General features: G+C 41.3%; 1 protein-coding gene across 1 annotated transcript in view; it reads right to left on the bottom strand.

The window, feature by feature from the left end:
• GUCY2F (guanylate cyclase 2F, retinal) overlaps positions 1-13,864 on the bottom strand; it is an 87,516-nt gene that overhangs the window by 48,833 nt on the left and 24,819 nt on the right. Inside the window, exons 4-6 of the mRNA XM_064574852.1 lie at positions 13,305-13,389; positions 9,345-9,441; positions 4,080-4,211 (exon numbers count right to left, since the gene is read on the bottom strand). Of these exons, the coding sequence (XP_064430922.1) occupies positions 4,080-4,211; positions 9,345-9,441; positions 13,305-13,389 (314 nt within the window). The remainder of the gene's footprint in view (positions 1-4,079; positions 4,212-9,344; positions 9,442-13,304; positions 13,390-13,864) is intronic.

The raw sequence follows: 13,864 nt of genomic DNA on the forward strand, positions 1-13,864 counted from the left end.
GCTCAAAGTTTTAGCCTTCAGAGGACTTTGCCCTTTAGTGGGATCAAAGCCAAGGTTTAAGCTGAAAGGAAAAAAAAAAATTCTACCTGGGAATTCACAAAAGCAACAAATGTGTGGGAGATAGCAGTAGGCAATAAAGCCTCTCCAAGCACCTTTGCAACCATATTACTTGGCCATGGTCACTATGAGCTGTAATGGCACCTTCGTGCTAATTAGAAAGGGTGCTTTCCCTCGAGGAAAAATAAATAAATAGACAGACAGACATGTGAGAATATTATTTTACAGCCTGTGGCAGCCCTGCCCTGTTGGGCAGCAGCCCTGGCTGTATACATACGTGCGTGTACCACACTCTCATTTACTCATACATCCTCCAGACACCAGGGAACACATTCCACTCACAGCATGGCTGGTCTGCATACCACCGAGCCCTGCCTGCCAGGTGGAGCCCCTTTGTCAGGTTTGGAGTCAGGCTATAGAGGTGGAGGAGAGAAGCTGAATTTGGACCCCCAAGAATATTGGGCAGGAGAAAGGAGTAACTTCAAAAAAACTCCTGGGGAATAGTCAAGGGAGCGTATAATCAGGTGTGCATATGTTTACCAGTGACTATGTATGTGCATAGTCGAGTGTGCTAGTATAAATGTAGATATGAGAAGTAGCCCCCTCCCCTCCCCCCGATCTCATTCCCAAACTAGGCTGGGAGGTCAGAACCTCTTTGCCCACTCCTGCACCTCTAAGTTAGTACATGTCTATAATGTGAATAGCACCATCTTAAATATGGTGCCCTTGTGCAGTGCACAACCTGAACATCAGGACTGGCAGCCCTGACTCTGCCTCTAGCCAGTACCTGACACTTTCTTCCTGGAGTCAGCCTTATTACAGACAGGGGTTAGCCTTCTCTCTGGCTTATTAACTTTTAGAGGTAATTAAGCCAAGCTTTTTTTTTCCCAGCCAAATCACCAAATTTGAGAGCTGGAAAGGGTCTTGGGTATCCCTGTTCTAATCCCTTCATATTTTGATAAAGAAACTGAAGTCTGAAGAGATGAAGTGACTTGTACAAGGTCAGAAGGCTAGGTAGTAACAGAACCGAGGTCTTCCACTTTCCACTTTATTGCTCCTTTCTCTCATGGCTTTCTTTGGTTTGGGGGATTTGTGTGTATTTATTTTAAGATTTAAATAATTCTCACAAACTTTATAAGCAAATTTTTATTGAGTCTGTGTGTGTCCTACTTCATGAATAATGAGGAAGAGGAATAATGAGGAAGGGCAGGTTTTATCTTCACCACACATACATTATTTGTTTTGTTTTTTCTTTTAAGAGAGTGAATGATAAAACACTTCATTCATCATTCACTTTTTAATTAAGAGGAAGAAACATCAAACTCTATCCACTAAAGTTTTTAGAAGTAATTTAAAGTCCATCAGTTTTGCACTAAGGCCATGGAGCCTTAACTAAGAGTCAAGAGAACTAGGTCCCGGACCGGGCTGCGCCTCAAATTCAGGGGTGGCCTTCGAGCAACCACTTTGTTGGCCCGAGCCCGAGTTTTCTAATGGACAGAGCTGGACAATTCTGTGATGAGCGAGGTGGTTGGTGGGAAGGATAGGGGGATGGAGACAGAGTTATATGAGATATAGAAGAAGGTGGGAACATAGAAGAAAAAGGGCTCTGGGAAAAGAATATGAATGGGGAGGGTATGCGGTGAGTGGGGAGAGAGAATGGAGATAAGAAGGAAAACATAGGGAGAGGTTGAGAGGCAGAAGGAGTCAGAGATGAAGAGGGAGGGTAAATTCAGTGGGTTCTCGCTGAGCATATCAGTGTTGTGTTACTGCCCACCTCACCCCTCTCCCCTAGACTGTGGCTATTAGAGCAGATGGTGACATGTTCCCACGGCATCTGCTATTCCCAGTTCTCTCTCCCCAGCAGTCTGCTCATCTGACTTTCCTCTCTTCTCTCAAAGAGCATCTATGAAATAAGGGCCAATTTTCTGGTCCAGGTCCTAAGGTGATGCATCTCTGCATGGAATCGAAGTGGGAATCTGTATCAGTTTCAGACCATGTGATGGCACATCCTAGGGAAGCCTGTCCTTTGCTATTAGCTGTCTGCTACTCCAGGCACATTAGCTGGAACTTGCAGATCTTCCAGTAACAATTCTTATGAAAATCTGATTTATTTTAAACAGAAACTAGATAACGAATCTTCTTTAAAATGCTCCCAACAGAGGACCGTTTCAGAAGGCACACTGAACCTCTTTGTTTGATCTGTTGATTCAATTAACTTAGGCTCCTTCCCAGGCAGTTTTCCAGCTTCGGCTGTCTTCCCTCGCACCCCGCCATCAGCCTAATCTTGACTTCATGGTGTGGTATTATTCCCACTAACACCCTCCTTTTGTGCAGATAAAGGCCCCCTTTGGCCTATACAGTTCAGAAATACTCATGAGCTGACTGACCAACAGTCATTATGGGAACTAACTCAACTCTCTGCCTCCTCCCAAGATGAGGAAATATCTGACAGATTCTTAAAGGCCAGTTACATACAGATGTTTATTTTTTCCCTTCTCAATTCTACACTATAACCTTCTGTCTCCACCAAATAAAACATACTACAACTCAACACATAAATTCTTCCCCAGAATCAGAGAGCCATGGCATATCTGAGCCAGAAGAGGCCTTTGAGATCTCTTAGTCCAGCCATCCCCAGTCCTGGATGCGCACATAGGGAAACTTGAAAAAAAGTCCAATGCCTGAACTCACCCCATACCAACCGAAGCAGAGTTACTAGCAGGGGAGGCTAGGCACAGGTATGTTTTTCACTTTCCCATGGAGATTCCAATGAGTAGCCAAGATTAAGAACTTAGTTCAACCCCTCATTTTACAGATGAAAAACCAAGAGACTGCCTTATGTTACTGAGATTTATTTCAGAATCTTCGAGGTGTCAGTACATTCATAGAGCCATCAGCCCACTGCATTTGACATTCAAAAGCTATATGATTGTCTTGGTTTTGCTCTTTGAGAGAACAGAGCTGTCAATTCCCCAATACCGCAAGTTTACATTTGAAGCAAATCTCCTCTTTGATTAAATGAGCTTCAAGGCAAGATCTAGAGGTTTCCTGCTACAAATTTAAGTCAGAGTACTCAGGTACACTGAGCAAATATATACCATGCCAATCTTCGTGTTTTAGGCGTCTGTCAATTATTTGGCCAATGGAGAGCACTCACTTGGAAAATTCAATATGTTGGACAATCTAAAAACTCATTCTGTCCTGTTTTGGACTTTCTTTGTAGTTACTATTGAAGTTGAGAGTGTTTGCTGCTTTTGGGAGTATCTTCAAACAAAACAAGGAAACCACACTGGGAAGGCATCACTTGGGAGGGACTAGTTTCCCTCTTACCCCCTGCTTAACTCTTTCCTGCTGAGAAGAAACAGTTCATCTCTCCAACTGTTGCAAGATTTGTTCTGGTTGCCAAATTCCAGTATCTTAGAACAAGGGGTCAGGGGTGGCCTCTTTAAAGCTTGTAAGACAGAAATTTAAATGAAATTTTTAAAAAAGGAGATTTCTATTTTACACAGCAGAAGGTCACCTGTTACTCCAAAAGGCAGCAGCAGCCCAGGCTGAGAAAAAAAGAAAGAATCTTTAAAAGATTTTAGTAATATCAGAGGATAACGGGGATAGAAGAACAACTAAAATTTGAAGGGAGGGATTTGCCCCAAACTCTACACAAACATGTTTCTAGACATTCCATCACAAACAGGTGACTCGGGAAGTCATTTCTTCTATTATTATACCCATATCTTCTAGAACGAGTGACATGGTTAAGTGTATGGATCTGCTGACTTTTTTTCACATGCACAATAAATAGATGGATTTGAAACATCAATGAAATTATAAGTAAGTAGATTAGTTGCTGAGGAAAATCATTGTCCAAAAGGTCATCCAAACAAGTCCATGAGTGGATAACGAACAAAAAACTGGAAAGACTTTCCAAAAGCCTCAATGTTTTCACCCAAAGACTAAGTCTTAAATCACTGTCTCATTTTAAAACTCAAGAGGGCAGCAGATTAGATAGCTGTTGGATATCCTACCTCATAAATTGCTATGTTGGAGTTTTCATAGGAAGCTGGAGTTAGACTCCCTGACGAAAAGGAGAGCCTTGGGGATCTCCCACTTTGGACTTCTGAGGTGATCTGGAAGCTTACACTGGCACGACTTCCTCTCTGTGAAAAGATTAGGAAAAAAGGTTACAAACAAAACTCTCATGATTTAGGACAAAGCACTGAACTGTGGTATAGATACTGTGCTTATCTGGCTTTTCATTTTCTTTTTTTTTTTTTTTTTTTCCCTCGGAGAGTAACTATATGAGCTGAACTTTGTAAACATGAGATTAATTTACCTATCCCCCAGCACAACTTTTTTTAGGCTAGGGTTGCTATCATGCTTCACCTCCATATAACACAAAAGAAAGGTAAATATTCGCAGGTACCTCTATCTCTTAGAAAGGATTAGAATCAGAGTTTTGGGGGACACCTGAGTGGCTCAGTCAGTGAAGCATTTGCCTTCAGCTCAGGTCATGATCTCAGGGTCCTGGGATCGAGCCCAATGCTTCTCCCTCTCCCTCTGCCCCTCCCCCCTGCTTGTGCTCGCGGGCACGCTCTCTCCCTCTCAAATGAATAAATAAAAAATCTTTTAAAAAAATAAAAGAATCAGAGATTGGGGTGCCTGGGTGGCTCAGTCGGTTAGTTGGCTGCCTTCGGCTCAGGTAGTGATCCCAGGGTCCTGGGATCGAGTCCCGCATCAGACTCTCTGCTTGGCGGGGAGTCCCTTCTCCCTCTCCCCCTGCCTGCAGCTCTGCCTGCTTGTGTGCTCTCTCTCTCTCTAATAAATAAATAAATAAATAAATAAATAAATAAATAAATAAATTCTTAATAAAAAAGAATCAGAGATTTGGTGGGGGGGGGCAAGAAATAACACCAGTCATAATTTAATCTGGGACCCTCACTCTATAGACAAAAATAAGAACATAAGCATCTAACATTTTGAAAAAATCAATAGCAGAACTAGCACATAATCCCACCCTTCTGGCTCTCAGGCCTGGCTCCTTTTGTTATACCATCTTGAATGGCAGTCTTCTTTGTGCAGGCAAGATTAATGGCAGAAGGTATCCCACAAAGCAATAAGACAGTAGAGAGTGAGTAGATCGTCTGCCCATGATTTATGAGTCTGATGCTTAAATAGGCCAAGTTCCTTATTCCTTGATTTGTTAACTTGTACACATAAATCTGGTAAGAGAGGACCAGGAAGTGTACCATTGAATGACAAGAGGAAGAGCTATCTGCAATCTGTGGTAACCTTTAAAATCGACCAGCTTTATCTTCAACTAAACCAGTAGACTTATTTCATGTGAGGAAATCATAAAAACAGGTTCCTCATATTCTTCTCCATGTCTCCAAATGTGCCTTTCTTGGAATTACAGTAATTCAGAGCCAGCAATTACATTTGGTATTGTCTAGGCTAGCCCCCGCCCCCCAACTCTAACACCCCCATTTTACAACTAGGAAATAGAGACTTAGTGAGGGATATAGGGACTGGAAGAGGAATGTGGATGTTATATCCCGGTCTTGTGTTTTTTCGAACACACCATGCTCTGTTTCACTCTTGCTTGCCAATAAAAATGAATCTTAAGTACTTTGACATACTCTGCTCTTAATGGTCTTTGATAAACTGAAGATCACTAGTTGATTTGGCCCTCGAATTAAGTTCATTCTACCAAGACAAGACTATAACGAAATTCCAAGGCACTAGTAAACTATACCCAACTCCTAATGTGTTGAAATCCCAACAGCTCACGATTCAGACAAGATGTAAAACTTGACTCTTCACATAACCCTTGCATAAACCTGAACTCTCCTCAACAGAGCGAGGCCAAGGAGGAATCTACTTCTCTTTCATTCTTTATTTTCATATCTCAGCAGGAGCACCTAGATCTGTATATTGAGACATAGACCTCTCCATGAAGGGGCACAGGAGAAAGCAAGAGAATCTGCCAAAATCCACATAGATTTGGGCTTCAGCTTTACTTTCTTCTAAAAACTTCCTTTCCTGACCTGACTTCTACTGACCTGCCAATTTTTCTAGACTGAATTAATTTTATATTCACCAAGAGTTTACACTTTCAGACATTCCATTTGGATGGAATTCTTGGCTTGGCTTCTTGACTGATTAGACACAGCCAGCTGCAAGTTTGTGACTACACAGCAATTAAGGAAAATGTATGCTTCCCCTACCTTTTCCCATCAGAAACTCTGATAAAAGCCAAATGCCAAAAGGGACCTGGAGGCCAAGAGCTATGTTCTAGAATAATGCCATCCTTTTTGCACCAGGGCGAAAACAGTAAAAAATAAAAGAAACACTCCCTATAAGGCTATCAATCCCTGTTGCTCTTCATTTTTCTCACTCATGCAATGAAAAGTGATTATTGGGTTGTTGTTTTGTTTACTCTCATCATGTCAAAATGTATGCACAAGTGAAAGAAAAGATCTATCATCATGAACAAGATTTTAAAAACTTAGACACTTTGTTCATCTGAAGGTAGCACTATTCTATTATTTATGGTGATTTTCTGAGACTACAAATGAAACCCAAACATGTTTTGTGTCTCAGTAGGAAAGAGAGAAGGCACAGGTGGAGATTTTACACACTTTACTGGACTATTGCAAGGCCTATACAAAGAGAGGGTTAATTCAGCCCGAAAAGTATCTGTTTGTTGTTTTGACACTCGAGAGCCAAAACATCCGGGCAATCGACATGAACTGTCATTTTGACATGGATACCACCACAGAAGTAAGATTTTTAAAAACAGGTTTAGTGCTCATAACCAAAACTTTAGTAAACATTGCTAGGTTTGAACAACGATTTCTAATCATCTGCTTTTACTACTGATTACCCATTTCTGGATAAAATATCTTGTCATAGAATTAAATACTTGTTTTCTCAGTATCGGGTTATCTATTGAGATTGCTTCAGAGCTTGCACTTCAGTATCTACCCTTTCTGATTAAGGTGGGAAATTTCATACAAGGCATATGGGATTATAGCAAATCCAGACAAAATCTACCACCCCGAGTGAGTCCCAGGGTCCTCTGGTGGCTTCAGAAATAGAGACTAACATCAATACGTTTTTATGGCATGAGGGTGGAATGTAGCTTTCAGCCACAGTGATAATTTTGGCATTCAGCAGTACATTTCCAGGAACATGATATCAACCTTACAAAAAATATGTGATGATTTAAACAAATAAGAGTTAGAGTTGTAATTGAGAATTAAACTAAACAGCTGAACATTTCATCTGATTCCAACTGCACAGAGTATTGCCATGTAAACCCATAGTCACCCAACCAACTAGTTCAAGTATACCGTTCAGTGCCACATTTAGGCAAATGATCAATTTGGTCACAGAGATCATTAATTCTCAGATCTGGTACACTGGTTTAGCACAAGTAAGTAGCTCATGGGGGACAAATAAGATGTGTTTGCATTCTCTCCTTACATCCTGCTACCACTATACTAGAATTTGCAAAAATGAATGTCTTTATTTTGGCCACATAGACTGGACACAAAGAGGCATCCTCTCCTATTACTACTACAGTTGACAAAACTCTTCCCCACACTTTCTTTTTTCCAAGCTTGTGTTTACGCTGTTTTCTCTGCCTACACAGGTCAGGAAGGTAAATATAAATTGGTGACATAGGCTGAGTATAAGACAGTAGAGAGTGATGGGAACTGGGTCAAACTGCAGAGAACATGCTTCTTCCAAAAACAGCAACTACTACTGATTCCCAACCAATTGCCACGATGATACCCAAGGCTGACGGATCTTCCAACCTTTAAAAAACACCCAGAGGGACATCTGGGTGGCTCAGTCGGTTAAGCGTCTGCCTTCGGCTCAGATCATGATCCTGGGGTCCTGGGATCAAGCCCCACGTCAGGCTTTCTGCTCAGTGGGAAGCCTGCTTCTCCCTCTCCTTCTGCCTGCTGCTCCCCCCTGCTTGTGCTCTCTCTCTCTGTCAAATAAATAAATAAAATCTTTTTAAAAAATAAAAAACACCCAGAAATCCAGATTTTTATGTGTAATCTCCCAATTTCAAAATTCTGGGTACTATTTTTTTATAACTATAAGGGTCAAACAAAAGTGCTTACCAGTTCAGGACCTGTGACATAGACAAATCCTATCCATCCTTGTTTAAGACCCAGCTTTAGTGCTGGGTTGCTAAAAAAAACCTTCTTCCACTGATATGTTTCCTCTGACGTTTACCATATTTCTAGTGTCTTTTGTGCAATATGGCAGCTATCAGCTCTCTTGTGTGGTATAATTTGCCTCTCTAATTTAACTATAATCTCTTTGAAGGCAGGGACTCCATGCTATCGCTCACAAAGTCCAGCCCAGGGCCAGTATAGGCATTCAGTGAAGAGCACCAGTTTTAATACAATCACCATCAGAACAGAACCCCAGGGGACATTCAACTGATTTTCACTAGTTGATTCATTCACCAAACTTTTACGAGCACCTATTATACCATCAGCAGGAGGTCAGTTGCTATGGGCTAACATTAAGAGAAAATGTACCTCTGCCCTTGAGGAACAAGCAATCAAATGTGGAGTTCAGATAGACTAGAGAAGGGTTATATGAAGTCAAAGCTACATTATTGCTCAAAGTGCACTGCATCGCTTTCACAAAACTGTTCTAAGACAGCACTATCCACTAGAACTGTAACCTGAGCCACATATGTATTATAAGCTTCCTAGTAGTCACATTAAAAAACATAAAAAGCAGGTGAGATCATCAGTGGCTAACTGAACATAATAAAAATTAAAATTTTTTTAATTATATGCTTTATTTAACCAACTACATCCAAAGTATTATCATTTTGACATGTAGTTGATGTTTTTTTAATTTAATGAGATATTTTACATGTTTTTGTACTAAATCTTCTAAATCCAGAGTGTATTTTACTCTTACAGCACATCTCATTTCAGACTCACCACATGTTTTTAAAGATTGATTGATTGATTGATGTGAGTGAGAGAGAGACAGAGACTGAGAAAGCGTGAGTGGGGGGAGGGGCAGAGGGAGAGAGAGAACCTCAAGTGGACTCCACGCTGAGTGCGGAGCCCAACACAGGGCTTGATCTCACCACCCTGATCATGACCTGAGCCGACATCAAGTGTTGGAGGCTTAACCGACTGAGCCATCCAGGCGCCCCCAGACTCACCACATGTTAAGTGCTCAGTAGTCATTTGTGCTTTGTGGATACCATATTAGACAGTGCAGCAAGACAGGGGGATGCTCCTTACCTTACTGCCAAAGTGGGGATTGATGAACGTCACATCCTCCAAAGTAAGTAGAATTCTGTTGGGTCCTTTAATCAACTGGATTTTATTTATACGATGCCTGAAACAAGTGTAAAATCAGAGGGTCACAGGCGGCTGGGTATTTTGCAAACCCAGAATAAATTTGCCCCATGATAGAAGTTTTAAAATATACCAGATAATGGGAAGACTAACCGCACATAGGTCTTTACCTTAGCACCCACAGCAAAGAGAAATAGCAACCCTGGTTCTCACGACTTGCAGAGTTACAAAGACCAAAAGAGAAAAATGAAGATGCTATTGAAGAGGCATCAAAAGGGAAGAATGAGGATGCTGCATGGGGACAGTAAGCCAGACTAATAAAATGGTGATCCCACATCAAGAGCACATTCAAAACAGCACCTCGTAATACTCGTAAAGAACTCAACACCCTTTCTCATACGCCACAGTATATATTCTAATAATACCCAGGCCAAGAAGCATTAATCTCTGTTTTATAGACACAAAAACACATTAAAGAAACAAAACAAAATTAAGCAAATTGTGAGATCCCCTGGGCCAAGGCAGAGCTGGGACTCCAATCCTTGGTCCCTGGCTGTGGGCCCAGATTTCTGCCCACAAGACCACTTGTCTTGCGAAGTAGCGTCTATGCGTTGCCCAAGCGACAGGTTGAAAAGTGGAAAAATTCAATCAGTTGGTTGCTTTGTCTACATGATTCCAAACAAGTGGGCTGACCGGGTTTGTTTTTTTTTTTTTTTTTTTTCTTTTACTGAATTGGTCTCTTGTCTGAGCATTACACAGACACAGTTTAAACCTGATTCTCTTCAAACATGCCCATTAATTTGCAGCAAATATAATGATTTCCTACAAATCAGTTACTAGACACATAGAAGTTTTTGATGTCTACCCACACAGCCAGGTAGGTCATCTCAGTTGAGCCAACCTGACAACTTGAAGACCTGAAGGATACCTTGGATTTAGTCTGCGTGGTTGTTTTGTTTTGTTTTGTCTTGGGGGCGCTGACGGCTACAGTTTGGCTTCGCTTTTTCCACAACCCCTTAATGATCACCCTGTGGAATGTATTAAAGCCCAGTGCCAGAGCTGGGAAAACAACCACTGAATCAAAATGCTTTGTCAAGTTGCTGTAAGGAAGTCTTCGATGTCACTGTAGCTTTAAGCACCAGCAACACAGTCTGCTTGTCTCAGTGATTCCACTGGTTTGTAAACAAACAATTAATGTGTTTCTAATTGTCTGCCAACAAATATGTCCCTTATCACTGTGGGAGCTGCTGCCCTGCAGGGAAAATTAAAAGAGCCCTGTAGTGAATTCTTGGGTAGAGCACATGAATCTTTTGGCAAAGTAAAGCATTACTCCCTAACTTATCCGTTTCATATGTGTAGTGAATTGTCTTAAAGTAGGCACACCTGTGAAAATAACCACGCTACACACTCTAGTAGAAAGAGAATCAGACTCCCAATGCAGAGACCTGGGGTGTAGTGCAAATTCTGTCATTAATTAGCCAGATGACCTTAGATAAAAATTTAACCTCTTCACGCCCCCCATGGCCTCATCTGTCTAGCAGGATAATGGTTCCTGCGTTACCCGCTTTATAGAGTTGTTTTGGAAATCAAATGAGATAATATATGTGAAAGTGCTCTGAAAAGCATGAAGCACCATGAAATTATAAGAGCTCATTATTATCATTATCATCATTAGTTTTACAAAGCACTGGAGAGCTTTATAGGAAGGCGAGGCAATCTGGTTCAGAGTCCGGAGAAAGGAGGAGTTCAAAGAATCCTTTGTTTTGGGGTGGTTGGGTTCTTTGCACATCTTTCTTTCTGGAAAAAAAAAAAAACTTAAACAATCAAAACACAGAGAAAAGGAAGGAACAGAGAGTCACTCTCCTGCAAGTAATCACCATCTATTACAGAAACTCATCAGACGCTCAGTTCTTCTGATTGCAGCCGTGGTGGGCAGAGAGAGGGAGGCAGGCAGCAAAGAGAGGGCATCTTTTGTGCTTTGTTAGCTGAAGAACCAAGGACCAAGTGACTCTGGGAAATGATGTGCCTCTCTCCCATCTCTGAGTTTTCAGTACCACTTGGAGTACCAATTGTCTCAAACTCATTTTCCTCTCCAATCATGTCCCTCTCCAGCCTTCTTGGCCCTTCAGCCCACAAACTCCAAACAACCCCCTCGTGATTTTACAGACTTTTTATCCTTGCCTTCCCAAGAATTGCAGATTGAGCTCACTCTAAGCTGAAAGAACCAGTCCGTTCCATGGGAAAGACCAGTGAGGCCAGTCATAGGGGGTGAGGTGGGAGGTTGACAAGTAACCTAAGCAGCTGAGTGACTCCATTTTCAACCTGGCCATGGGATGTTTTGGCATCAGGCAGCCAGAGACTATTACTCTTCAAATCTCCCTAGAGAGGGGAGCTTTCTGGTTGGATAACATTTATTTTCACTGAGCATCTAACGATGTTAACTCAATACTTTGGCCTTTGACAACAGCTAAACTCAATACATTAAATTTCTGTTCTGAGCAGGAGTATGTCACAGTCGCAGAAATTAAAAAAAAAAAAACCTCCTTTGAACTAATGTCTTTGTCAAGTGTGTTTTAGCAATTCACAAGCTACCCACCACTCTGTATGGCTTTATCAAGTTTCTAATATGAGGAGATTGAATAGTAGTGGTTTCTCACAGTGATGCCAACATACTAAACACTAAGAGTACCACCTGTTAGAGTTTCAAGCCAGGATTTCACGGACTTGTTAGAACATCAGAGCTGGAAGGGCTCTTAAAGATCACTTAATCCAATCCCTTCATTTTACAAATGAGAAAATTCTGGCAGAGAGAGGTTTAGTGTCTTGTCCAGATTTACACAGCTGCTTAATACACTCTGGACATTTTTTCTCAGAACTTGCCAAAGGAGCTCCATTCTATTCCCCACCAAGTTTGTATCATATTTTTGTCAGGACCACTCTTACAAAGAGATAACAAAGGTGTGGTTAGCAGGATGGAAAAGGTAAAGTGGGAGGGTCGTGGTTGATTTCATTTTTTACTTTCCCCAAATCATCTTAATATGGGGAGGGTTCAACCGTTAAAATGCAAAGATTATGAGAAAAGAGCATCATATTAAGCCATCTTCAGCCATTTATCCCCGATCCTGAACTCATTCATCAGAGTAGTTGGTCACCTCTCATGGGATCTCAGGGAGAGGGACAAAGACGTAATGATAATGATGATATTGGTGATTAGCTAGGATAGCTTTTGTTCAAGGAAGCAGGACAATGTGGCTCTGGAGTATAATACCCATGGCAAAAAGTATGAGCGTCAAAGTGAGGATTCTGGGCTCCCAACAATCAGCAGGAGAATCCCATGTACCTGGGAAGGAGGTGAGACCTTACTACTTGTTGAGCACCTACTCTGAGTCGGTATTATTATTCTAGGTGTTTTACTTACTTTAGTTTATTTAATAATCCCTGCTACAGTCCTGTGAACTAGTACCATTATTCCCAACTCCTAGATTCTCACGAAAGTCTGACTAATTCTTGGACCTGGTTAAAATATCCCAATTCTATTTTCTACTAGTCCATACCATTTGGGGAAAGAGATGGGTAGTGGAGACTCTGCCAGTGGAAAAGGGAGCATAGATAGGGAGTACACAGGCCCTAAACTACTAGTTCTCTTATTTCACAATAATGTGGCAAGCCAAATCTACTCACAGGCAACCACACTGATAACACAGCTGAGGAAGTTATTCTTGGCATCATGAAAACACTTCACTCTAAATGGGGCCAGTAGGGACAGTAAACTGCTATGGAAAACAGAAAATCAGTGGGTCACGTAATGAGGAAATTGTACTGAAACATGACTTCCTGGAAATAAATATTCACAAGGCTATTACGGGCTTGTATTTTAATATCCAAAAAGAACAAAAAATGTACCTTATAAAGTAAGCAAATCCATTAATAGACAGCAGGGCTATAAGCAAAGCAAGGCAGACCATCACAGCAAAGGCAGGGTCAATGCCTGTAGAAAGCGAGAGGAAGAATGGCATTGTCAGAGAGAGGCTGTAAATAAAGGGCACCACGGAGTGGCTCCTCATGCTTTCTGGTGAGACTAAAATCAAGCCACATCTACCTAACTTAATTCCATTTTTCTACAGCACAGTATGTCTTGTTGACTTTATGGACACAGAAAGCAATTTCGCCATTCTGAGGCAAAACCACTCACCATTCTGACAATAACAAATCACATGAATTAAGGCTGACCCGGGTGTCGCTTTGGAGGAAAAAGTCCACGAATAGAAAACTTTGAGTACCTTAATTTAAGTTGGATGGCAATAGAGTTCTTGAGAATAAATATGTTATCTCACCTGTGAAGGGTAAGTATTATGTCACCTTCATAAAATAAAAGACCTTTAAATTCACTGGAGCCCATAGACCTTGTGAGTTATAGATGAGTAACATAGCACTTGTCTTTCAAGGGTGAGTCTGGTTTTGAT

This window comes from Mirounga angustirostris, unplaced genomic scaffold (genome assembly GCF_029215605.1).
Source record: "Mirounga angustirostris isolate CCGP_5_RB_7025 unplaced genomic scaffold, mMirAng1.0.hap1 SCAF_11, whole genome shotgun sequence".
Lineage (NCBI taxonomy): Eukaryota > Metazoa > Chordata > Mammalia > Carnivora > Phocidae > Mirounga > Mirounga angustirostris.